The sequence below is a fragment of the Lonchura striata genome, chromosome 5, assembly GCF_050655825.1.
Source record: "Lonchura striata isolate lonStrDom1 chromosome 5, ASM5065582v1, whole genome shotgun sequence".
Taxonomy (NCBI): Eukaryota; Metazoa; Chordata; class Aves; order Passeriformes; family Estrildidae; genus Lonchura; species Lonchura striata.
The window spans coordinates 63309302-63335366 of NC_140707.1; the positions used below are offsets into that span (position 1 = coordinate 63309302).

General features: G+C 37.9%; 1 protein-coding gene across 5 annotated transcripts in view; it reads left to right on the forward strand.

The window, feature by feature from the left end:
- Positions 1 to 25914, forward strand: part of TECPR2 (tectonin beta-propeller repeat containing 2) — a 41355-nt gene extending 15441 nt beyond the window's left edge. For 4 of the 5 annotated variants that reach the window (XM_077783955.2, XM_077783956.2, XM_085580758.1 and 1 more), the window contains 10 exons: positions 1732 to 1905; positions 4039 to 4219; positions 5704 to 5845; positions 7050 to 7290; positions 8043 to 8132; positions 8972 to 9205; positions 12742 to 12890; positions 23885 to 24026; positions 24992 to 25141; positions 25392 to 25914. In XM_077783955.2, the coding sequence (XP_077640081.2) occupies positions 1732 to 1905; positions 4039 to 4219; positions 5704 to 5845; positions 7050 to 7290; positions 8043 to 8132; positions 8972 to 9205; positions 12742 to 12890; positions 23885 to 24026; positions 24992 to 25141; positions 25392 to 25549 (1661 nt within the window). In that variant the 3' untranslated portion in view covers positions 25550 to 25914. The remainder of the gene's footprint in view (positions 1 to 1731; positions 1906 to 4038; positions 4220 to 5703; positions 5846 to 7049; positions 7291 to 8042; positions 8133 to 8971; positions 9206 to 12741; positions 12891 to 23884; positions 24027 to 24991; positions 25142 to 25391) is intronic. The other variant, XR_014955774.1, reaches the window with a different exon arrangement.
- Positions 25915 to 26065: the final 151 nt, after the last annotated feature.

Below are 26065 nucleotides of genomic sequence, written 5' to 3' on the forward strand. Positions count from 1 at the left end.
GTTGTTTTTTTTTTGTGTTTTTTTTTTTTTTTTTTTTTTTTTTTGTTGTTGTTGTTGTTGTTTTGGGGTTTTTGTATGTTATTATTTAATCAGGTAAAACTTGTCATCTTTATCAGGTTACATACATAGTTGAGTGCATATGTAATTTCCACACAGGCAGTTCATTGTTTGTTTTTTTCAAATCAATTGCTTCCAGAAACTTGGTTGTTTAGGGCTTGTTTCATGTAAAAGTAGTGTGTTGGTTTGGATTCCTTTTTGTTTGGTTTTTTTTGAATAGTCACAGTTGTATGACTGCATCTTCACTACCTGTGCATCCCATGTTCTGGTTTAAGTTGCTGTCTTTCTAGCAGGTTAACATTGCATTTTGGGAGGTTTTCAACATGCATTTATTTGCCTGGTTAAAGTGAACTTCAGAAGTAACAGTTTAGTGGTAGGCAGAAAAGAGCTCCTTTTCTATACAAAACCTTGATTTTTGTTACAGAGCTATAGAAGTTCTTGGCTGTGAGGGTGGTGAGGCACAGGAAGAGGTTGCCCAGAGAAACTGTGGATGCCCCATCCCTGGAAGTGTTCAAGGCCAGGCTGGATGAGGCCTTCAGCAATCTGGTCAAGTGAGAGGTGTCCCTGCCCTGGCAGGGGGGTTGGAACTAGATGATCTTTAAGATCCCTTCCCACCCAAACCATTCTGTGATTCACAATTTTAAAGTTCTTTTTCTTCTAAGTGTAGAACTGGCTTTGTGTATGTGTGGGTTGGTTGATTTGATTTCTTTTCAAATACTGAAGAAAAAAACCTTTGAAGTTTTAGTACATTTGCATATGTATTTGTTCTGGATGGTTGTGAATGAGGATTATGTTGGATTAAAATTAAGCAGGTTTTGGTTATAAACTTGCGTCACTTTTGGCCTTCCAGATTGTTCCAGGACTGGAGTGAAAATACAAAGTTTCTTTTTCTCCTGCCTTGCCACTACTTTTCTTCCCTGTCATTTCTAAAAGCACATTTTCTTCCCTGTCATCTCTAAAAGCTCTTCCCTTCTGTCTATAGGGGAAGACTTGCTATCTGTTTTAAGAAGAAAATTCTGTTTGATCTGTAGCTGAGCTTTTCTGTAGCCAAAACAATTTCAGTTGCAGTAGTTGAAAGTGTGGGTTAATCCAGCTCAGTATCTTACCCTTAAAAGTGGTCCAACAGGTCCGAGCAGAAAAGTGAACGGCATGGATGTGTGTCATATTTGCCCTTGGTAGTTTCAGGCTACATTTGTTGGTGGCTCAAATTGCTGGGGCGAAAAGGTTGTTCCTCTGCATTTCTTATCCTTCAGTTCCAGGAATTCACCCAGCTTTTCTCTGAATCTGTGGAAGTTTCTAGCATCCACAGTTTGCCATGGATGCATTAATGCTGGGAGCATGTTAACCACAACATGTCGAAATGGAATTAAATGCAACTGTGTGTAATCATTCAAAGGAAATTAATATGACAATGTACTGTTCTGGTGCAAGCCAGCAGTTAAGCTTGGAGTTCCATTTGGTTTTATTTTTTTAAGATATTATTATATCTTAGAAGTCAGTTACTGTTCTGGTCTCGCTTTTAAAAAAAATTGTAAGGGCTTTTTAAACTTGCATTTTTGTTTAATGCTATGATTTGCTTTTCCCCTCCTATTAGTTTAGATGTAGCTAGAACATGTCACCTGTGACTGTTGCAGTAATTACTGAGTGCTGTTGTGTTCTTTGCTTCTCTTACAGGGGCTCTTCTCTGGAAGATTGAACAGAAGACTAACAAAGCTTTTGCCTGTGGAAAAGTAACTATAAAAGGAAAACGGCACTGGTATGAGGCTTTACCCCAGGCTGTATTTGTAGCTCTAAGTGATGACACTGCCTGGATTATCAGAACAAATGGAGATCTGTATCTGCAAACAGGTACCTGAATTAATTGCAGGCTCCTTGAATTTTTGTGGGCTGAGATTACTAGATTTCAAGTCTGTTGGATGATGACAATTTGCTATAAATGTTGTCCACAGCCAGGACATAATGAAACCTTTTTATCTTGAGAAACACTTGGAAACAATGGTGAGATTTTGTGTAATTAGGAGAATGGGAAAGCCAGTTCATGGCCACTTGTTTTGTGTGTGCCAAGTGGAGTACATACAGTACAGAGAATTTATGGCATGAGGAAGATATGAGATGGATGGAGATGAATGGAAAGGGATTATAGAAAATATCAAAATAATATCCCTGCTTTGAAAGTGGTATGGTGCAGTGAAACAGCTCAGCCTTCAGTGGGCAGAATAGGGAAATGTAGAAGCTTTGTGTTTTGAAAAGTGCAGATCTCTGGAAGGTAAGAGTTACCACTTGCTAATGACAGGAAGGTATTCTGAGACAGATGGTGAAGTGCTTTGGAAGTATAGACAAGTGGTATATGTTTATGTGATAGGGAAAGCAAAGCCATGGGGGCCTAGAATGGACTGTGGAGCAGGAATCTGTAGCTGCTTTCTTCCTGGATGTGAATGAGGCACAAACTGGAAAGAAGGGCTAGTTTAGTGGCAGCTTTGAAGTCGTGGCTTTAAAGTTCTTCAGTGAATAGAAGAGGATGTATTTGGAAGGTGTTACGCAAACAATATTCAGGCTAAATGCAAGCAGCTAGGATGAAGGATGGTAGTACTAATTTTAGAGTTAAGGGTAGAAAAGTATCAAGGACTTTCGGGCATGTGAGGCTTGCACAGAGAGCTGAATTTTTAAGGAAAAATTACCAATAACATGATGAAGGAATTACTGGTGAATGGAGGACTGGGTTAAGGGCAAACTGCATAAGAAGTATAGAAACAGGACACCATGTTGAGTGGCTATCAAAATTCTCATTTACCTTTCATTTAATTTTGGTACTCTCGTAATTTCTCTTTTAGGTTTAGTTACTGTAGCACAATGCAAAAATTTTTTGTGATTAAGAAAACTGTTTTAAGTACACAGCATTGTTTCAAAGACACTCTATTAAAGTTGTTGGTTTTTTTTTTTAGTTTAGTAGTCCCAGAAAAATCAAGTGACCTGCCCATGGTCACATGCATACTGCCGACAGGCATGGATAGTGGTGATGGAGAGTAAATTTTGGATGCTTATCATACAAGGCTCTGTGGAGTTTTGAATCAATATTTTTCCTCCCTTTGAGAGATTGGTTTGATTCTGTCAGCTTACATTCTGCTGTTATTAGGCTGCAAAATTTGTCTTTTGATGCAAAAAATAAATTCTCAGTGTATCAGTCTTCCTAATGAGAGGCAGCCAGTGAAAATTGTTTCTCCAGGATCTTTTCATTCCCTTCACTGTCTTTTGTAACATTTATAACAAAAGTGTGTGCTCAGAGGTTTAGAAATGAGTGTTCTTGTTAGTCTAGAATATATAATACACGTGAGTCTGTTCATACTGGCTTTGGCAGCATGAGGAGATGAAACAAAAGCTGTGTCTCCTGAGATGTTTCATATGCAGTTTCATATGTGTAAATCAAGCTTCACTGTAATCATAAAGAAGACATGTTCCTGTAGATTAGATGTAGAAATGTGTGCAAACTGCCTGTAAATCTACCAGAACCTCTCTGCTCCTTTCAGTACTACACACTGTGGCATGCTCTTTTGCAATTGCTCTGCTGTCACTACTCAGATCAGGTTGCGTCTCTCCCTGGCACGTTTTGGGCAAAAGTTCTTCCATTACTGGCTTTTTCTTTGACACTTCTGTCAGCTCTAATAGAGGTTTTATAAATGGAGATTCCTGGTGCTGACACTAGAGGGAGAAAAGGAACAGAAATGACAGGACTGGACATGCACTGTGCAGGATGTTGAAGGATGTACAGTGTCTTGTTTAACATGTAACATCAGCTGTATTAGAGGAGATTATTAGTAGTTTATAGGCAGAACAGTCACTCAAGGAAATTGTGATCAAATGACAAATGTTAGCATGTCAAGGAGATTCCCTTCTGCATTTTCTTTTATTGAGTTGCTTTATCTCTATACTTTTTGTTTCAAAAAGCCAAAGTTTGTAAAGCAGTCCTCATTTTCTGATTTCTAGGCCTGAGTGTGGATCGTCCTTGTGCCCGAGCAGTAAAGGTTGACTGCCCTTGTCCACTGTCACAGGTCACATCCAGAAATAATGTGGTGTGGGCTCTGAGCGAGCAGCGGGCGCTGCTGTACCGGGAGGGCGTGCGCAGCTTTTGTCCTGAAGGAGAGCAGTGGAAGAGTGACATTGTGAGGTAGTAATTCTGGTGGGACATGCTGGGCATAACCAGAATGACACAAATAATTGTGCTGGAGCTACTTGATGTTTGAAAAAGAATTACCTGAGCTCATGTGTCTATATACCACTGTGTGTATGTGTATATATGTATTTTAGCTGTCTGTCTATACTTCTTGCCAGCCAGCCAGCCAGCCATCCGTCCATCCATGACTGCTATGTAATGAAAGGAATTGTCATAAACAGAAGCAGGTTTAAAGAGTGAGAAAAAAATGTAAAATATCTTTATAATATCTGTCAACATTATTTTTTATTAAATATTGCTTCTTTAATCTGTGGCATAATGTTTTTGAGGAGCTCTCCGGTTTTGAGAGGTTTTCTTTTCTTTTTTTTTTCTTTTTTTTTTCTTTTTTTTTCTTTTTTTTTTTTCCAATGAGTTTAAATGTATGCATTTTCTTGGTCATCCACACAGTTGGATAACACTTCTGCTCTCTCCAGCCACAGATTTTTATAAATACTTTGTGTAGTTGGTATTTAGCTTTGTAGTTGATCCTATGCTCATGGTAGTTCCTTTGTGATAAAGTTAAAAGCACTGAGTCTCTACTGCTGGCTTTGAGAACGTAGAATTTGGTGTCTCTTGTGACATCAGCCTGGTGCAAGTTTAGGAAGAAATTCAAGTTCTTCTTGTCAGGAGATTTAATCTACTGAATATCCTCTTGTGAAACCTTAACTTGTACTACCTCCCTGCCTGGTATTCTTCAACAGTCTGAGAAACTACCATGTCTTTGTTCAAATGTGAAATTTGTTTGTACTCTCATGAGTTTGTTTAATGAAAATACCTGCTGACCTACACCTTAGGTACATTTCATGTTCTTGGGCTTTGTGTTAAAATTGCAGAAGGCAGTCACTATTTGTTCTTAAATTGTCAAGAAAGGTTATCTGAAAGAACTAGCATTGTTTGCTTCCTTTTCAGTGTCTGATATGATCACCTGACCCTGTTTTCTGAGCTTGAAAATGGTTTACTTATGCAGGAGACTTACAGTCCTGAATTCAGCATTTATCTCTGTCACATAGTTAAGTTTTCTCCTTGTGGTCCCTGAACTGCAGGTATTGTTCTCAGAATAGGTCAAAGAAGTTGAGGAGAAAGATTTATGAAGCTGTTTTATCAAAACCTTAAAGAACACAGGATTGCTTATTTACTGAAGAAAATAGGACTTGTTTAGTTTTATTGTCATGTATCCAAGTTTAAAATCTTGAGTGATCTTTGAAGGACTCATGCTCTTTGTTGTAGTTGTTGTTGAATGTTTTCTACTTAAACAAATAAAATATAAAATGCTGAATAACTGAAAATTTAATGTAATTCAATGTCAAATGTGTTTTTTATCTTGCCCCCACTGAGTTTCAACTGTGTTAAACCATTAGTATTGTAATAGCTTCCTTAAAATACCATTAACATAAATTTGAATTAAGGTTTTTAATATTTTTACTTGTTTGCATTTCCAGTGAAATGCAAGCTTTGGAACCAGTGTGCATAACCCTTGGCGATCAGCAGACATTATGGGCTTTGGATATCCATGGCAATCTCTGGTTCAGGACTGGTATAGTTTCAAAGAAACCACAAGGAGATGATAACCATTGGTGGCAAGTAGGCATTTTTTTATTTTGCTTTCAGTTTAGTCTTTTACCTTTGGTTGATTATTTCTGTTGCTTTCCCACAAAGTTCTAAGAAAAAATTCAATTAATAGTACACTTTATTCAGTGTATTTAAACTTCTGTATGGCTGTGGCTGAAATCCCCTTTCTGTGTCTGCTATAAAGAGGGAAGGAAAACCATCCCATGGTCATTCAGATCAGCACTGCAGAAGCTTTCAAGAACACAGAAAATGCTCCGTCAGGTCATAGGACACGCTGTTGAGGCAGAGCATCAAATCTGACTGCTGAATGCAGCCTCTTCTCTTGTCTTTTAGTGCCCATCCTTTTCCTTAGCTAGAGAAAACAAATAATAAGTCACCATGCAAAAGAATGTGTTTCACATTTTTCCATTCAGTTGAGGTTTCTTTGAGCCATGTGGAGCTTCTTGCTTCAGACACAGTTCATGTGGGTGAAACCAGCTCAGTTACTGCAATTATTGTCTGGTATTGATTCCTGACTCTGGCTTCTCCAGCTTTTCTTGTTTTCTCCAGAGATAGGGGTGGGGAAGAAGGGAGTACAAAAACGGTCTTACTCAAAATTTGTCTATATGCTACCTTAGAAGAATTTTGGTCTATGTGCATATATAATCCCTTTTTGCATGTGGGCATCATGAGTAGCTTGGCTTTGAGGTTATTGGCAAACTGCTGCTCTTCTTGTGCTCTTAGAAATTTCATTCCTTTTTAGGAGTATCCCAGAGCGTTGCCAACCTAGTTGTCCATGACAGAATTGGGCAATTGCTTATTTAGACCTCCTTCTGCACTGTGAATTAAAATGTCCATGAGGTAGTTGCAAAGGAGTGTTGCATCCAAGTTTGTCATGTGGTTTGAATTCCTACACTGTACAAGTTTCTCTTCCTTTGAGAAGTTGAAAATTCACCTTTTAGTTTGCAGAGTTTGGCATGTTTTTAGAGGGATACATCCTAAAACAAAGGGGTATCTTAAAATGCAGATTTCTAAATGGATTGTTGGATAGAAAGGAGTTGTGTGCTGGTGTTTTAATACTGATTTTGGCTTATTAGTAAGACAGTTACTCAAAATGTACCATTTTTATTTTTCCCTTCCTACACTTTGAATTCTAAAAAAGCTTCTGGTGAAAGATTGTGCAGTTCACCCTGCAGCTTAACTAATTATCAAGAGCACTTTTTTCTTTTTCCTCTAGGTAAGCATCACTGATTATGTAATGTTTGACCAGTGCAGCCTGTTCCAGACCATAATCCAGGCAACTCACACAGTGGCAACAGCAGCTCAGGCACCTGTGGAGAAGGTGGCTGACAAGCTTCGAATGGCATTTTGGTCACAGCAGCTTCAGTGTCAGCCCAGCCTCCTCGGAGTCAATGGCAGTGGAGTCTGGATCTCTTCAGGCAAAAACGAATTCCATGTAGCAAAGGGAAATTTAATAGGTTGGTGTGCTTTTGCATCTTTATTTTTTTAAGTTAAGAATATTAAATAGATGGAAATAAATAACTACTATTCTGTCACCACAGAAATTACCCATGGCAAGTCAGGGCAGCTTTAACTTACTTAAAAATTAAATTAAATTATTCATTAGCATTTGGTCTTAAATACTTTCTCATTTAAAGAGAAATATTTTTCATGAAAGAGTCATTATCAACCAGTGAACTGTGCACAAGTTACTGCTTTTAACACCTACATTTGTCTCTTCTCTGGGATAAGGCAATCTTAAGCTTCTGAACCTATTTTATCTTGCACAATGGAGTCTGGCTCATGATGAGCGTGACTGTGCAAGACACTAATGTTATGGGTTTTTAGTGCCAACAGAGGGATTGCTTTATTTTTCTTGCTACAGTTCTCAAAATACAATACATTTTTGGTACATTTCTTTGTTTAGGTAAACACTAACAGTACATCTAGGATATTGTTTAACCTCATCATCAAATTGGTCCCCTGTTGAGGACCATTAATATTCTTCTTTATCCTCTTCTGCATTCCCAGTTTCCTCTGTGTGTGTTTACATAGGTGTCAGGAGGAGGCTTCCCCCTCCCCCTAACAGTATCTTGGAAGATTTTAATAGAAAATCTTGTCTAAAATATATTTAATAATTGATTGCAATAGAATTTCTTCTAAATTTGAAATAACACATTTTAACAGAAAAGGGTGTTTCCTATTAATGCCACTTGTTCTTTCTTTCAAGGCACATATTGGAATAATATTGTGCCTCGTGGTACTGCTTCTGCCACAAAATGGATTTTTGTGTTGGCTTCCCCGGCTTCATCTAATGAAGGTTGGTAAATCAACAGTGCAAGTGTATGTGATTTTTAAACAGAGTGGAATTGATGGTGTAAGTAATTATATATCCTGAATTACTTCAGATTTTTGTTGTCTTTTCTGTTTGCAGGGATCTAAAATAGTTGCAGTAGGGTGGAAGTATATCTGTAAAACTACTGGAGATTACAATAACGTATTAATCACTCTCACCTTTGGTGTGGAGTGGCATCCAGCCAAGAAATGGGTGGTCCTCAGGAGTAGCAACTTCCTAAACTGCCAAAGCACGAATTGCCAGAATTTGTAATTGGAAGTTTCAGAGCATGCTTTGCTGAAATGCCTGTAGTAACCAAGTGCTTCTGTGAGTGCAGTTACTGCAGCAAAATTGCCCATTATTGGTAAAAGTGAGACCCTGTCAGGGAACAGAACTGCTGGTTACAGTAGTTAGCAATTGCATTATCTAAGTACACTGGCTTTAGTGGAAAAAATGTGGTTTAGAGCTGAAAAAGAATGCTGCTTTTCAGAGGCTATTATCAAGGATATAAAAGAGCAAAAGAATAAAGAGAGGTGATAGTGCACTGTTACATGTGTCTTCTCTCTATTAGTTCCTTCAAATGAAACATTTCTTAAAATGAGATCACTTACTACTTCTTTTATTTGAGAAATGGAGTATTTAAGTGCCTAAATAAGGGCTTAGGATGTGTATTTGTACTTCAAAGCCTTACACTATGAGTATAGCCAAGAAGCTTTAGTTTTGCCTTCAAATGTACTGATTTTTTTTTTCAGAAAAAGGAGATGTGTAAGCTTTCTCAGAGTGGATTAGGAATTATTTTATTAACACAAATGTCCTTTCCGCAGGAAGCTTTTTGTGGCTGTGCCAAAGCAACAAGGATCTGTTTTGTGTCAGTGATCAGAACCCTCATTTTCGTCCTTCTACGGTGCAGCTGCCACCGGAGGCTGAAATGGTGCACTACTCTGCCTGCCAGGATGCCATTTGGGGCTTGGATAGTCTTGGGCAGATATTCATCAGAACACTTTCTTCCAGCTGCCCAACAGGGATGCATTGGACAAAACTGGATCTCTCCCAACTAGGTATGACATTTTTATTGAGTAGACTGTCTCTTAGCACACCATATTTTCCAGAAGTATCTTTTAGTTTATTGGTGTAGAATATAACATTTGCTGGATTAAATAGTACCTATTGGCAGGGGATGGTAAAATATCAGGAACAGATGTGGCTTTCAAATAATTTTCTGGTTAGCCTTTTCTTGGAGGCAAGAAGTTTTCTGTTTGCAAGGTACTTGGTGTGAGTTCAGTGCATCTTGCACTTGGTCAGTCTGAAGTGGCTCAGCCTGACATGGTGCAGGGGCTCCAGCAGCTTTAACTAGGCTGGCTCTTGTACCTCAGTGCAGCCATAATCACCTGATCTTGGGCACAAACATCTGAATTTTATGGTTAAACACATTTTTAGCTCCTGCCAAGGAAGAATTGTGCTCCAAGAGTTGAATCATTCATGAATGATGCAGCTGATAACACTCATGTTCAGATTTATAGTGATGTAATCATTCAGCATAATGTTTAGAATGTGATGCTGATTATCTGCTCTTTTCATTTGCTTAGGTGCTTGACCATGATTTGATCATTGAAATGTAGTCACATTTTGCAGTTTGGCTCTGGGGTAATCAGGTTATTTGCCAACTTCATGAATAATATTCTCATCAGTTTTATGTCTTTAATAGTCTAACTGTTAGAACATTCTTACATTTGTGCTAATCTGCACTCCTATTTCAGGTGAAGGTAAAGGAAATTGAGACTGTGCACCATTCTCTCATCATTTTAAAAATAATTCAACTGGTTTTTCCATTTTTGATGGCAGTGTTCTGTTCATGACTGGTCTGATAAGAGACAGGCAATTTTAACTTAAGGTTTAAGGAAAGGCAGACACAGCTGGTAGAGTTTAAGCCACATGTACAATTTTAGTGTATAGTTTATAATATTTCATGTAAAAATTCTAAAACAGGTGTTTTAAAATTAACTTGTTTTTCAGTTGTACACCAGGTATTTTTCAGATCTGATGAATTGGTTCCAAATCACTCATCATACCATAGTTTAAAAACTAATGCCTTTTACTTTTACTGACCTACAGGATATATTTGTCCACTTTGTTCTTCTGTGTGGTTTGAAACTCTTCTCATAAAGCACTGCTTTCTAGCAGTTTAGACAGGAACTGTTTAACTGAAAAAATAAGTAACTTCTGGACACTGTCTGAAAATCTCAAAAGAATTCATACAGGAAATCAGTGCAATTGGTGCTAGCTGACTGTAATACCTGGCTTGTGAACTTCAGCAGTTCAGAAATTCAACCATTACATTCAGCTGTTCTGTCAGCTCTGGCACATGGTGGTGGCAGAGAAGAGATTTGGGGTCAGCAAATACTCAAACACTCCACTGTAGCTGTCACTGTGGGTTAGCACTGAAATGTGAAAATGTTTTAGGCGTTTTTCCTCCATTTAATTGCATGTGGTACATCACTGCTTAACAAGTGCATATCCATGGCTATAATAGAAAAGCCTTTATTGTTCTAATGGGGCTGAAAAAATTGAAGAGTTATTAATGTTGTGTCAAGTGTATGTTTAAGTTTACTCCAGAAACATTAGGATTGCGACTGCGAGGGCAGGCAGGGTGGGAACAACTTTCTGTAAGGTGCAGTTCAGAATTCCATATGGAAGTGATGGGGTTTACCATCATTAAGGTTGAAATATTCTTATTATGTTGTTAGTATCTTGCCTTTTACATTATGTACTGGGAGTAGCACCTGGTAGATTATTTTGATTAGCATTCCACTATCACTATCAAGGTTTCTAAACACAGTAGAATGACCTTTAGGTTTTAACAATAAACAATGCTGCTGGTTCATGCTACTTGCTCTAAAACAGTTGGTGAATGTGGTTAACGTGACCTTGCCCTAAGATACAAATGGTAAGTGGGAGGAGGGAGAAATCCCAAAACATTTACATAAGAGTTGTGTTTTTGAATATCAAATTGTACTGTAGACGTAAATGATTCCAGCTATGCCGGGTAGGTGATATGTGATTCCATGTTTGAGTGCCTGATGCTTGTCTGGATCAGAACACTTGGACAGCTGAGGTATCATGTGACAAAGCCATTGCTTTGAGACATACTTTACTAGAAGGAATAATGAGGTTTTAAGAAAGATTTTGGCTTTGCAGCTCAAAGTCAAGTCTCAAGTCTACAAAAGAAAGTTGCTGTAGATGTTCTCATCCTGAGCAGTAGAAGTTTTTGTTTGTCATTTGGTTTTTATATGAAGTTGTCTGGGTAAAGGAAATTTTGGGATGTGAGAGGTTGATTTCTATTCCTGTGATTCAGAAGATAAAATAATTTTGCTTAATGAGATCTGTTTACTACACATAATTAAAAGATAAAGCTGTGTTGTCCTGTTGTTTCCTGTTCTTTCCCCAGCAAGTCCTAACAATTGGGAATATTGCATTCTGCAGAAATACTTTGAACTTGCACTCTGTGGGATAAAATTCCAAGCCCCTCTTTAAGGAATGCTGTGTCTCATGCACTTTACAAGGATTTGTTGCCAAATTTCACATCCCTGAAAACAGAACTGTTACCAAGAATGGGATATCCCAGGCAGCACTGGCATGTTCAGTTAACCAGCAAGGCCTATTTTTAGAATCTTTAGTTTGGAGTCTGACCAGAGCATTCCTTCTGTAGTGGATCTGTACTGCTTGGGTCCCACTATCTTTGGAACTTGTTTTCCATTACTTAGCTTTGTTTTGTCCAACATGGGGTGAAAATAGGAAATCAAATGTTAGATTCATTATGTCACGTGGCTATTTTAAAATTAATTTGAAAGAGTAAGTTTCAGTAGACAGTTAACTAGCAGTTCTTTTTAGTTTAAAATACCAGGTTTGTATCTCTACTATCTTTGCAGGAATCTAGACTAAGCCCAAACACAAACCATATCAAAATTCCAACACACACTTATTTGGCAGCTTTGTTTTGATGGTGCTGACAGGGTTAAAATACTGCTACACATTTGAGATTGGTGTAATAAATATTTACAGTGGTGAATATTAATCCATTTTATAATCAGTTCCTTTATTTACAGATGTGACACTGGTATGTTAACGCTAAAATGCATAACCCATATGCTCTCATATTTTTGAAATGCTGTTGGTGTTAGGAATGTTCTTTGCTGACTGTATTATCAGATTGACACCTTTAAAAATCTCCAAGCATGGCCAGTTACAGAGAAGAGTTCACATTAGGTCATGTGAAAGTTTGTCTAGGCACTGATAACATTTGTCATGGAATGGTTCCCTGCTTGAATTTGGTTATTGTAATGTGCTTTAGAAATTGCACTCTCCTATGTCTAAAACATTTAGGTTTAGAAGAGAAATTTCTCACATATGTACTACCTGTTGATTTTGTTCATTGTATCCAGCAATTTTTTTTTATTCTCCCACAAGTTGTATTAACTTCTAATCATTTTTCTGTGACTAAAGCTTGTTAAATACAATGAAGTCTAAATACAAGTTGTGCTTTTTAGCTGAATTTAAAAGGAAAATGCCAGGTTGCTAATAATCTCTTTGTTATTAGGTGGTGTAAAGCTGATCAGCTTGACCTGTGGAAATCAGCATGTTTGGGCCTGTGACACCAATGGTGGCATTTATTTCCGTGTAGGAACTCAACCTCTTAACCCGAGTTTGATGCTTCCCGCGTGGATAATGATCGAGCCACCTATACAGGTAAAATGTTGATTGCAATTCTTTGTAACCCAGTGGTTTAGCTCTATGCTAAACAATAAAACAGTAATTTTAGAATTCATGGAAAACAGTAGAGCCAGGTTTTATGGTAGAGTGTAGCACTGAGCTATGCTGAGTACCCTGTGTGTGCTAAGCAAGAGGCTGGATGGGCAAACAGTGCAGAGCAGAGTGTAGGAAGGTTCTGCTCACGTGGCGTGGTGCTGAAGTGCCTGCCTCCCTCTTCCTTTATTCTCACCCTTGTGAGTCTGGGATGCTTGCTAGGGTGCTGTGCCTAAATTCAGGGACTTTCCTTGTCATGCAGTGCTTTGTAAGCATGCAGTACAACTGCAGTTCTTTTCCCTTGTTACCAGAATGAGCAAACTTTATATCCTTTCTACCTCCCAGCTGGGAGGGTCAGAACTGAAAGAAGCCTCCTAAAGTAACCTGGAAGCATATTTGAAAAATACAGAAAACTGACAAAATCTGTTTCTCCAGTGTCTGTTGTTTAGTTTTTGGTTGTTTTCTTTTTAAATCTCTCCTTTAACCGCAGTGCTTGCTTTCATTGCTGCTCTAATACTTTGCAAGTTAATCTATGAAATGGAAGTAATTTCTGTTGTGGGTTACTGTAATGGAGCTGACCTCTGACTACTGATTTCATTCTTTACTCCTTGGCACAAAATCACCTGAACTGAACTGTCTGCTGGTCTAGCACAGTAGCACTGGATGTGTTTGCATACTTGACTGACATTCTATGATGTTGCAGCATTTCTCTTAAAGATTTTGAAATGTGTAGTACTTTCAAAAGTACACATTAAGAAATAGAAGTAAATCTGTGGCAGTGGAGTTGCAATCATTTATTTGGTTTTTACATCATTAGCTTTTAGTTCTGCTTCTCTCTCATCAGCAAGTTTTTGGCTCTTGTGTATCTCAGGGTGTAACAGCAAGGAAGTGCAGGGGAACAGGGAAATTAAAACTGCAGATATGGATCCCATCAATTAGCACAGCACTGGTTAGATGACTAATTCTGTACATTTTGTAATGTGGTTCTGGAGAAATGGTAACTTGTTTTGCAGGATAACAGGGCAGACTGATAAATAGGTGCCAGTATCAGTTGGAAAAAGGACTTGGTTACAGTGCTTGTGCTTGGTGTGCTGCAAGTGGGTCTTTGTGATGTAACAACTTGTCCCTGCTAGCAAGGGCAGCAGCAAGACAAGACTCAAGGTGTCAGTGATGATGTCTCCCATAAAGGCAGTATTCTGAAAAGAGGAAGAAGTATTCAATTTAAACTGAGTTTGCCAAGAGACACGGAATTAAACTTGCGTACTATCTTGTTACCAAACGTCTATTCAGGGGAGTAGCCCAAAAAGCTGTTTCTCTATGCTGATACTATTTTCTCTGTACTAAGTGGTTCTCTATGCCTCCACTGAAGTAGATTAAACTACTCAATACAAAGATGTTTACAAGAATTGGGATTTGCTGTGGCTCATGATTTGGCAGTGAGTTCCTTAAGTAGAAAATGGACGAGGTTGAAAATCAAATTATTTCCCATAATCTTATCAGCAAAGCTGGATGATATTGCCTTCCAAAAATTATAACCTTCTGATACCCAGAGCAGTGTCATTCCCTTTCCTGTTATCTTGCCAACTCCTGACATGGCAAATTTAATGGATCAATGTGAAGGGGCAAGAATTCAAACATTGCATGCAGAGAAGATTAAAACTCATGGGTTACATGCTTGTTTTGAGACAATTCCAGCATGTTAAAACAAGTCATGGAACGAGCAGCTATTCATGCTTTTGCAGAGGCTTAATGCAAACTAAGAAAATACGTGAACTTTAAAAGTATTTCCAAATACAACATGATGTCTGAATAATGAACTGTTAATTTAATGATATTTGCTTATTAGGAACACCTTACTGTTTTGTCCCTTAATTGACTTTGGCACAGTTCATGCTGCTTTGCTCTTACGTTCAGAACAACAGAAATACTGTAAGAAGTATTTGTGAATGATTCAGCCATTTTCTGTTTGAAGAAGGAAATGAAAATTGTTTTTCACTTGCTTCAAGTACAGGAACACTCTCAAATAATGCAATTTAAAACCAGCTATGGATATTTCATTCCCTAGTAAATGTCAGAGCCAATATGACTTGTCCCAGATCTCATGACTCAGGAGCAGCTTGTGAGCAGCTGCAGACTCTGCTTTTATGGTGTCACTTCTCCTTAAAGGAGTGCTGCAGTTGCACAGCAATCATCTTTGCATAACTTCACAAAAGTATACAGACTGCAGTTTTGATGAGATTTTGCTCATGCTAAAATGAGTGAATATAATTTAAGTTCAGTCTTTGACTTTGTGATGCTGTATTTTTTTCTTAAGACTAAACCCATTCTCATTTGTAACTCATCTCTCTGTCCCTCCTTACTGAAGCATCTCTTGAGATGAAGAAAATATTATTTGTTCTCTGCCCTCCTTTTTTACTTTATCCAGTACTTCAGAAGTGGTTGATAACATCATTAGAGTATCTTGAGCAGTAGTAGTTTATATATAGCTGGTTTCTGTGATTCAACAATTTCATTCTGCAGTCTTAGAAGTAAAATAATTATGTAGTTGAGCAGCTTTTTGAAAGCTGCTTCAAGGACATTGACAAAACTAATCAAAATGCTTTGATGAAATTATTTTAGGCGAGGAAATAGAAAATGTTTTTCCATTCTATTGTTAACATGGAGGATAAAACTATCATCTGTTGTAACACGTTTCAAAATACATACATATTTTTACATATATAAAAAAATTAATTAAAAAAAAAGAACACTAAATACAAATACTATGTATGTAGATAATATAGAGTATCTTTTTATATGTTTGTATCTTTATTATAATTTAATGCTTTTCTTATTTCTGGCCTAAAGGAAAAATAACTAAAAATAAAATAGAAAATTAGTATAGACTGTAAGACTAATTTAGATTATTAAAGGGTAGAACTTGATCAAAAAGTAAGAGTCTTTAAATTGCTTTCAAAGGTCTCCCCAAGTTGAACTGTTTGAAAATAATTCTTTGAACATTTCAGCTTTGATTTCTGGTACCTTCTGAAAAAGTTGAGAAACTCTTCCCACAGTTTAAAAACTGGCCTTAAAAGCCACCTTCTCAGATTTACATCAATGCATCTATCAGATAAACAACTTTATCTGACAAAATTAAAGGAAGCAGAACAAATATTTGTAATGAGTGACTAATCATCTACTCATTGTAAATAATCAGCCTTACTCTAAAAATAGAATGAGACATTTTATTGTCACTTCTTTAATTGCTGCTCTTTGTTAATTTGTAACCAAATTTCATAGAGAATAGAATTGAAAAAGTGATGCTATTAAATCCAGAGATTTGTTTAAATATTCACATAGCTTGTCTGAGCTACAGAGTACAAGGGGTTTGTTTAGGGAAATGTTTAGCTACTGCATAAAGCTTTAATTGTTTATTTGTAGTTGCCAGTGTCTCAGCAGACGAGCACTGCTTGACTTAGTTTGCCATAAAAGTGTCGTCTGAATTTTGTGTGCTTCAAGTTAGAGGAACTTTTGACTTACTGCCCTTCCCATAAACAGCCTGATGATTGTGTCCCTGTACTTTAAGCTTGATATCATAGCTAAGAGAAATTCTCACAGGTAGTAGAAATTCTTATTGATGTAGGAGGAGCTATTTTTAACTTGCACACAAACTTCCAAAAAACTAAATTAAGGCTGTTCATGCTTCCACAGCTATTAAACTATTAAAACTATTAAATTTAGGCAAATTATCTGTAATTCTGAAAAATCACTGCAGGATAGATTTAACGTCTTTCCAATACCTCACATTGAACATATGTCAAGAAAAGGTAAGGAGTTGGTTGTGCCTTAAAGATGAGTGTTAGACTTGTTAGAAACAGTTATCATCATCTTTGTTTTGTTTCCTTTATTTAGATAAAATTCTGCTTACCTTACAGAACACTTATTGTGGATTTGGGGACTTTCTTCTGCATTTGCCTTGCTTTTGCATTTCTCAGTTTGATTTCTGTTGTTATTAAGGCCAGTTCTGCATTAAGTGGTACTTAGAGGATGAAGTGGTGAGCAGTCCTCAACATGAAAGTTAAACTAAAATGCAGGAAAGGTTTGTTTGAATGATCCTCAAGAATTTAATATTTAGAGGAGAAGGAAATTTTTCTGTTGAAAATGCTTTATAACTTTTACTTCAGAATCATCATCTACTTCTGAACATCCTTGTAATGGAAGTCTCTGTTCTTTCCAATGCACTATTCACATGCCTGTTCTTTCCAAGTCCAGTGGTTTTCACTAGCACAGATCAACTTGCATTACTCAGCCATTGCACAGACATCTTGCCAGTTACCATGAGTTCTGCTTTGGAGTGCTGAGATGAGATTCAGAGAAAATATATTTTATTAACCAAAGTCTGCTTAGGTTAGAGAAGTAATACAGTCATTAGGCCTGGTTCTCTCTAGAACAGACTAACTAGTCTGTTCTATATATCTTCACTCATGTGAGGCCTCTGAAGACATTAATAGGGAGAAGATTTTCCTGGAGGACTGCACTTTCCAAGATGATGTAGAGAAAAGCTGTTTGGCAGTAATAAGAGCAGCTGTCTCAAGGTGGGTTACAAATAAGTACAGGAGATCAAAGCTTCTGCAGCTGTGTCTTTTGTTTAGCTGATTTAGAATGCCATAATGTTTAAGTTCAAGTCTGTGCTATTCTTCACAGGCATGCCTATCTTAAGTAATTGTAAGTTACATAAAAGTTGCTTTTAGAGGCTGAAAAAAATGCAATTTCAGCATTTGTTCTGAAGTTGCCTCATGCTGATTCCATTGCTGAGTGTCGTGCTTATTATCTTCCTCCTTGTTGTTAGTTAAGAAAACTGCTGTCACTGTATTTCACTGTAGTTTGCTGCTTTGGAGTTTTAGCCTTCTGCTGGTTGTTTTAAGGCACGGCTATCTCCGTGTTCAGAAAAGCAGGCGTGTGGCCTGTCGTGGGAGATAGTAATTATTATCAGCACCAGAAGCCCCAGGTCACAGAAAGAGCCCAACGAGCAGTACAGCCAGAAAATTCAGTAGGCAGTCCTTCTGTGTCCTTCTAAAACGTGAGCTCAAGGTGGTGTATTTACTTTTTGACAAGGCTGGCTTACATTTAAAACAGCAGTTGTGGGAAAGAGAACCTTCAGTTTTCATACTTCAGTTTGGTCATTATTTGGAACTTCCTCATACCTGCAACTCTTCCAATATTCCTATATTTTGGTTAGTTAACACAGAATTAGATGTTTAATTATTCTTCAGAGAGATGAAGAAATATATCTAACATTCAGTTGGGTAAATAAAGTAACCACAACTGTCATTATGTTTTGACAGTTTTTCAGAGTTATTCTATTGAAAAATAAAAGCACTGTAGTATAAAAATGCATGGGTAGAGCAAGGAGACACCCTGGGATATATGATGAACATGTCAGACCCTTTGACCTTGAATTAGGAGCTTGAAGACCCTTCCCTATAATCCCCAAAAATGCTTTCTCTCCTTGGTAAGGTATTTAAGTTTCAAAAACTAAAGAGGGGCACTTTCCAGGCATAGGCTGCATCAGAGGGTGTTTTCCTGATGCTCATTAAAAGTGTATTTATAAAAAAAACAAAAGCCTTGGTTACTCAGGTTTGCTTATACAAGGGTTTAATTACCTAGTGTTAAATTATGTTCTGTTTCCTGGGAATTTGCACTTAGTGTTTACTTAACGCACATTTCTGTAAATAATTAATTCTTGTTTTCCTAACAGTTCAGTTCTTCAATATGTAATTAAAAATACCTGTAGTGATAATTACAGAGGGCTTATCTCCTACATTACAGGTTATAATCTTAGTTATAAAAGAGAAGACAGTTGGGCAAACCTGATTAGGCCTGGAGTTTGTATGGTCTCTAAAGTGGTTACATGTAATTAAAATTATTTATTTTTTTAATTGCTTCTAAGGAACAGTTGTACTAAGTATTTTTAAAGTATTTTATGGTTCTGTTGAGAATGTGGTGAGTAGTTGCATGGGTTTGGTTTGATCTTTTCTATGATTCAATACCATATGTTGTTGTCTTTCCTATGTTTCTGCAAGAAAAAAAAAAAAGTTGGAGTAAAAAATTTAGAGCTGACAGAAGGGAGAGGTCAGGGGATTTCCTCCTTGGCTTTGCTTTGCCTTCCAGACTGTGCTAGTCATAGACAGCAGAGTAGATACCTCCTTGGTTGGAAGTACCCAACTAAGACCTTTGTCCCTTTTATTCACTGAAGGGAGAAAGTGGGGAAAAGGGTCCTGTTGTTGTTCTAAGGCTTCTGAGGAAAATAATGCTCCAGTTGTACAGACAATAAATAGTTATGTTTTTCTGACAATTTAATGCCAGCTTTACTGAAGAACGTGTGGCATCAAGGAAGACCTAACAGATTGATCTTTACTGCTCCTGTATAATGCCTTGAACTTCTCTGCAGAGAAAAAAGCAGCACTTAATTTAGCAAGCTAATGCTGAAAAGGCTTCATTTAAATGGACCTCGGAAAATAATATGTAAATAGTCCTTTATTGCGGGAGAGTCTCTCTAAATTGCATTCTTGTTATCCTCATTTGGAGGGTCTGGATGTTGGTAGTCATGAAAACAGTCAGATTAGTCTGATACACTCATAATACTCAGGAGTGTGAGAAGTATCCCTCATGTGACCTTACATGCTGGCCTGGACCAGCTGAAGGTGTTTCTGCTTTTTCTTTTGAAGGCAAGGAAAACATTTGTGCTGAATGTAGCCACCAACCTGTTACAAAAAGGATTAGGCTCTGCCCGACTGATAATGTTATGTTTAGTCTTCCTTATCCTGGATATTTGAAGCAGAACAGAGATAATGGAGGTTTGCTGGTACGTGGACTCTGTGCTTCTGAAAAGTGACGTGGAAAATGTTCTGGTGCCTTTTTTGTGTGCGTGTGTTTGTCCTTTCTTCCTTGACAGGGAACTTTAGCCATTTGGGTTCAACTGTGACCAAGAAGATAAAACTTTTGAGTAGTATGTAGGGGAGACTGGGTGGAGAAATGTGTTAGTTTTTACTTTGGATTTTGTTTGATACTATTGTTGAAGTTAAATACTTACACTGCAACTTACTTCTCTGTGGTTTGCAGAAAGAGAGGCAGTAACTTGCACCGAATTATACAGCTAATGGACAACTTGGTAACTTAAATATGTTTAGCGTAGACATTGTTTCCTGATATCAACAATTTGCCAGTTATGTGATTCCTTCAAGTTTATTTCATTTTTCACAACAGACATGAGGAGCTGGTTTTCTTTGGTTTTATTTGTAGCAGACAACAAATATATCCACAGCTCTTAGTATATTACTTTAATGTTGAAAAGGACATAGTTGATAGTGTTGCAGTCCATGGTCCTGGTGGGAAATTCTTCATATCAAAAGACAGGGAGTGACTGGGGTGTTTGTATCCAAGGCACCAGAGGGTGGGGAATCTGCATTCAGATCTGACTGGCTAAACCCGTCAGACTTGTGAGATTTTTAGAGTTTAGAAATGTTTGGCACCCCAAGTAACAGAAAAACAACCTTCTGCAATTTTTTCAAATAGCACTGGATCCATGAATGATCCATAACAAGTTGATCTCTCACAGTGGTGATTACATTGTGGATAAATGTATAGACAGAGTTTACAGGTGCGTCAGAGCAGGAAGGCTGAGAGACTGCTGCAAGGTACTTTAAAATTCCAGATTCTCCAGGAAATTACAAATAGGACATGTTTCACAGTTGGAAGTTAAACCAGCTGAGTAAAGGCTACGCTGAAATAATTTATCAACTTTCATGGTTATCAGTCTCTAAATGTTATCAGCAGATTTATGAATTTGCAGATATCTTTCTTTAGTGCTATGAGACAACTCTATTTAACCTTTAACTGCAGCTGTAGAGATTTTCTTGTTATATAACTTATAAAATACTTAAAGCATGCTTATGGTAATTAAAACTTAGTGAAATTGGGAGATAGCTGAGATAACATCAGCATGATTGTTCTAAGAAAATACCTCATTATGTCAAGAAAATGTAAAATTAATTTTATCTACCTTACTGTGGTAGCCATGAGAGTACCTTCTTGTAGGTGGCTGCTTTCTGGGTAAAAAATAAGCCAGAAGTCAAACCTTTGCAGCAGGCTCTAAGAATTGCCTGTATTTGTTTCCAAACAAATTTCCTGGTTTGTGCCAAAAGCTGTTGTATGTGATGATGTCACTGTGTGTCCTGTCAGCTGTGTCCTTTACTGGCTGCTCCACAGCAGAAAGCTGGAGAGTAGAGCAATTGGCTGGATCCTTTGCAGTAGTAGTAAGAGGATTGTTTTATTATGTGAGGTTATCAGAAAGGGCTGACTAGCCTGAAAAAGGAAGAGAAACTGGAAGTTAAATACCCAGAGAGGCAGGGAAACTTAAAGATGAAGTGAACTCACTTAGGAAAGCAAAGAATGAGAGGAATATTTGGCCAAGCTTTTAAACACATTATTTTGATTTTGATTATTGGAATTTAGATGTGTTGGTGGTGCAGAATAGGGTAGAAGTAATTGCTTTGATTACACTTGAGCCTGCAGTGGTATCAGGAGCAATTTAGCTGAGATTCATACAACTCCTTTTGTGGCTCTCCTTTTGGGTGTTTCCTCTTTTTGGGTGTTTCCTCCTCTTCCTTCTGCTTTTTTTAGCTTCCACTACCTGTAAATCTTTAATAATGCAGAGGCTTAGGTGGCAGGTTTAAGCACTCAGTAAGTCTTTTTGGATGGAAATACTCCTCCAGCTCTTTCTCGGAGAATTCTCTTCTAGACAAATAAGAGTAGAAGAGAGGTGTGGGATCCTGACATATGAGAGTGGGGAGCAAGGTGCACCAATCTCAACAGTTCAGCAGCAAAAATCCCACCAAGGTGTCAGGCACAGTTTGGGATGGACCCTGGTTAGAGCATGAAGTATATTGCAGAGCATAGACAGACACACTGTCAATCTGTGGTGTGAAGGACATGGGGGAAAGGTGACAGAAAGTCCTAAACCTAAGAAAGAGGTAGGTGACTATTTAGAAGAATGTGGTAAGAAGGAGATAAGTGGATTTGAAAAAATGAAATATAAAAAAAGTATGAAAGGCAAAGGTGTCCTGTTCATGCAGTACTTCAGCCTGCACAAGTTAGTAACTGCCCAGCTCCTTGTGTAAAACATGGGATTGTAAAGCAGGAGCAGGAGGGTGCTGAGGGATGTGGTGAGCAGGAAACTGCACTGGTGTGAGGCACTGCCCCATGGCAGTGCTGTGGGAACGTGAGCAGGGATGGGGGGGGGAGTGAGAGTCAAGGTGGCTGTAGAAAGAAGCAAACAAAAAATGGAGGGGAGAAATGGAAACTGGGCCAGGAGTAGGGATCACTTCCAGAAAAGGGGCAGAAGTCCAAATGAGAAAATCGTGTGGGGTTTTGGGGTGTCTTGTTTTTAGCATGGTTTGGGCATTTGATGGGTTGCTTGGTTGGTTTTGGATATGTTTTGAGTTTTTTTGGTGTGGTTTGTTGTTTTGGGGTTGGGTTTTGTTTGTTTGTTTGAGATTTTTGTTCAAAACAGTAGTTTCATACCAATCTGAAAGTAGCTAAGCAGGTGGTATTCTGTGTAGTCAGTGCTTTTCAAGACAATTAGTGGCTTCACTTCTAAGTGTTCAAACTGCAGCCACTTGTGAATTTGCTGTGACCACAAGTAAATACTTGATCAAGCCTCTACCACCCTCAAGCTTCCAGTGAAGGGCAAATACCTAATGAGAGGAAAACATGAGAAGATAGTCTGTCAATGGCCTTGAAACCTGAGTAGACAGGGTTGATTTGGTGATGCAAGTCAGACTTGGTTGTAGCTCGGTCAGACCCAAGTCAGCACCAAAATTTTAAAAGCAAAACCTAAGCAGGTAACTTTTATGTACACAAAAGGCCCATATGGGATTGGGCTGTGTGCTTATATATACATGCAGATCATGCTTCTGTATCCCTTGGTTTGTACATACAGACAGCTACTTGCTCTTCTATTTAGTACTGTGAAATTTCAGCTTATGCCCATGAGGCTAAAGCAAGGAGTGCAGTGCTGCTTTGTGAGGAGATTATGTATTTCAGACATCATACTGTCTTCTGCAGTGCCTTTACTAGGCTGCTGTGGAGAAAAGCTTTTTTGTTTAAAATCCATGTTTTGTTCAAAGTCCACGTTTTGCAGGATATTTGCAATCATCCAACCTGATTAAATTATAGGTTTTGCTACAAAGTCATGATGTTATGTCAGTGCTACTGATTTTGAGTTAAGTAAAATCTCTGTAAAAGCAGGTGGAATAAGGACATACCTGGGAGAAGAATGAGAAGTGTGTTTCACTTATGTTTGCCAGTGTTGTGGATCATGTCCTGCAAGTGTGGCTGCTCCAGTACTGCAGTACTCTGCAATGAGTTCCATGGATGTTTTCCCGTAGAGTGGAGTACAGGCAAGAAGGCAGATCATCATTTCATTGCAAAGAGGAGACATTCAGACTGTAGAAATGTACTGCTTTAGAATATGCTTAGAAATAAAGTGCAGGTTTAGTAATGTTAGGAAAACTTTCTGTTAGGCAAGAGGAAAATACTGCATTTTGTGCATTTCATTGGAAGAGCTCCCTCTTCCAACTTGCAGTTCAAACTGTAGCTGATTGGAATAGCAGTGGTTAAGCAAATACTAACGTTATTAGACTTGAATACTGAACATTAAATATTAATATCAGTATTGATATGTTAATTCATGTTCCTTTTGCACTTACAAAGAGCTAAAGTTCTTGGAAAATGGATAATTGTGTACAATAGCACATAAAATATCAGATACATTTCTTCCTGTCTTTAGTATCTGGTAAATATTTTATTGCTCTTGTGTACTTCTATGAAAAACAAATGCTACAGTAGTACAAAGATACAGTAGTACAAAGTTTAAATACTATGTTTAATTTTTATAGCCAGTAGGAATCAACTTGGTCAGCATTCATTCAAGTCCAAATGATCAGATGTTGTGGGCAATTGATAGCAAATGGAATGTCCATGTACGAGTTGGAATTACAGATGAAATGCCTGTAGGCACTGACTGGGAACATGTACCAGGTAAAAATTAATGCATCAGTTCCTTGTTGTTCCTGACATTTTCTCAGTGGTTTTATTTTGTTTAGTTTTTTTTCTTGTTGCGTTTTAAATTGGATAGTAATGCCTAAATTTTTTTTTTAATCAAGTGTTTGATAAGGGTTATTTTTTAAAAGGTACCTTGATTTTACTTAATAACACTGAGTAGTTAACTGGGAGAAGTACAATTTTTTAAATTAATTTCTGATGTGTTATTTCAAGCTGCTGCCACTCAATTAGTAAGTGGTACAGTTCCCTTTCAATTAAAAGTAAAGCAGAATTCCTAAGCAGTAGGGAGACTGATGTACTGTGGGGTTTTGTATTTAATTGTGATATCACATGAGGTTTCTACCTAGATGTGTGTAACAAAAACCTTACTCTATTTCTCACATCTTTACTAATCCTGTGTGCTGGATATGTTGTGGATTTGGTAATTACACTTTTGCCATGGCCTTTAAATAAAACTAAATTTTGTTTCCTTCTAAGTAACTGTGCATTGATGCTGTCTGCTTTTTAAAGACCTGCCACTGCATTAACTCATGGCACTTGGTTGCGGAGTACTCTTGTGAAGAGGGAGCAGGAGCCCACAATGTCTGTAATGTTAACCATTTTTACACAAATTAAGATTGTAATTGTTGGCTTATTCACCATGTGGTAGTCACACACAGTGGGGGCTCCAAAAGCATGTTATGAAGGTCCTCTAATTGGATGTTGCTTGTGGCTGTGGCCACATAACAAATTATATCCATGTTGGGATAACCCTTATGGTCAATAGATGCAGGGAGTACCAAGCCTGCAGTTAAAAACCTTTTTTTGTTCACCAGTGCTTCATGTAAGAATATATAAAAACTATTATAGTCGTGATGTCTGCTCTCTGCAGTACTTTCTGCAGGTGTATTTAGTGTCCAGGACAGCCTGATTATTCCCTCCTCATGTCCAACTCCCTGCAGGTTTGCAGGCCTGCCAGCTGGCTCTGAGTGCCAGGACTGTGTGGGCACGCTGCCCCAACGGAGACGTCGCTCGCCGATACGGCATCACTGACAAGAACCCTGCAGGAGACTACTGGAAGAAGATTCCTGGGAATGTCTCACGTTTAACAGGCAAGTTGGTTCTGCATGACAGTCTGTCCAAAACATTGTGATGTCTGCTTTGAGCTCTACCTGATGGTGCTCAAGATGACCATATGCAGGGAGAGCCACACACACTGTGTTCCACCAAGAGTGTTTTTATCACACTGGTAAAAACCTTCTCTGGGTATAATTGGGAAAACAGGTCCAAATATTGTTTATTCAGTGTTTAGAATTGGAACCTGCTACTGTAATTAAAAGATGGATAATTTATGCTTTGCAGTGACCCATCTAGATGAACTGTGGGCAATCAGTACTTCAGGATCTCTGCTCCAGCGCCTCACCAAGACCTTTAGCCATGCCCATAGTTTGCAGAAAAATAATGACACATCTGTTCTGCTTCACCCTGATGATTTGGAAGATGAATGGGAAGTGATATGAAGTCTGTCAAGCTTGTGAAGGAGTGAAAAAACAGGACAGAATTTCTGTAATGTATGTACAGAATATTGGACCAAAAAGCCACTCATATTGGACCTGTGATATTAGCACTTTTCTATTGGAAAACTGACCTGTTAAATAGCCCCAAAGCTGTGAGTTCTAATATTTGTTGCATAATCTTTTGGGAGACTCTTTAGGTGTGGCATACTGCAATTGTTATACTGTACTACTGTAAAAGTTCCTTTGGAAATATAACTTTTAACTTAACCTTACTAGCAATGAAAGTGAGTACTTCACAACAGCATGCAACTAATGTACTGATTTTGAGAAGGAATTCTGTTGCATTAAATATTTCTCTACAGTGGAAACACTAAGCATTTCTCAATTTCTTCTTGTATTTGGAACTCCATACCATACTGATGGGATCACTCCCTGACTTTTGTACATATATTTAGAATTCTTTTTCCTTGCAGCATGGAAGAAAATATGGTGAAGTATTTCTTAGTAAGATCTGAGAAC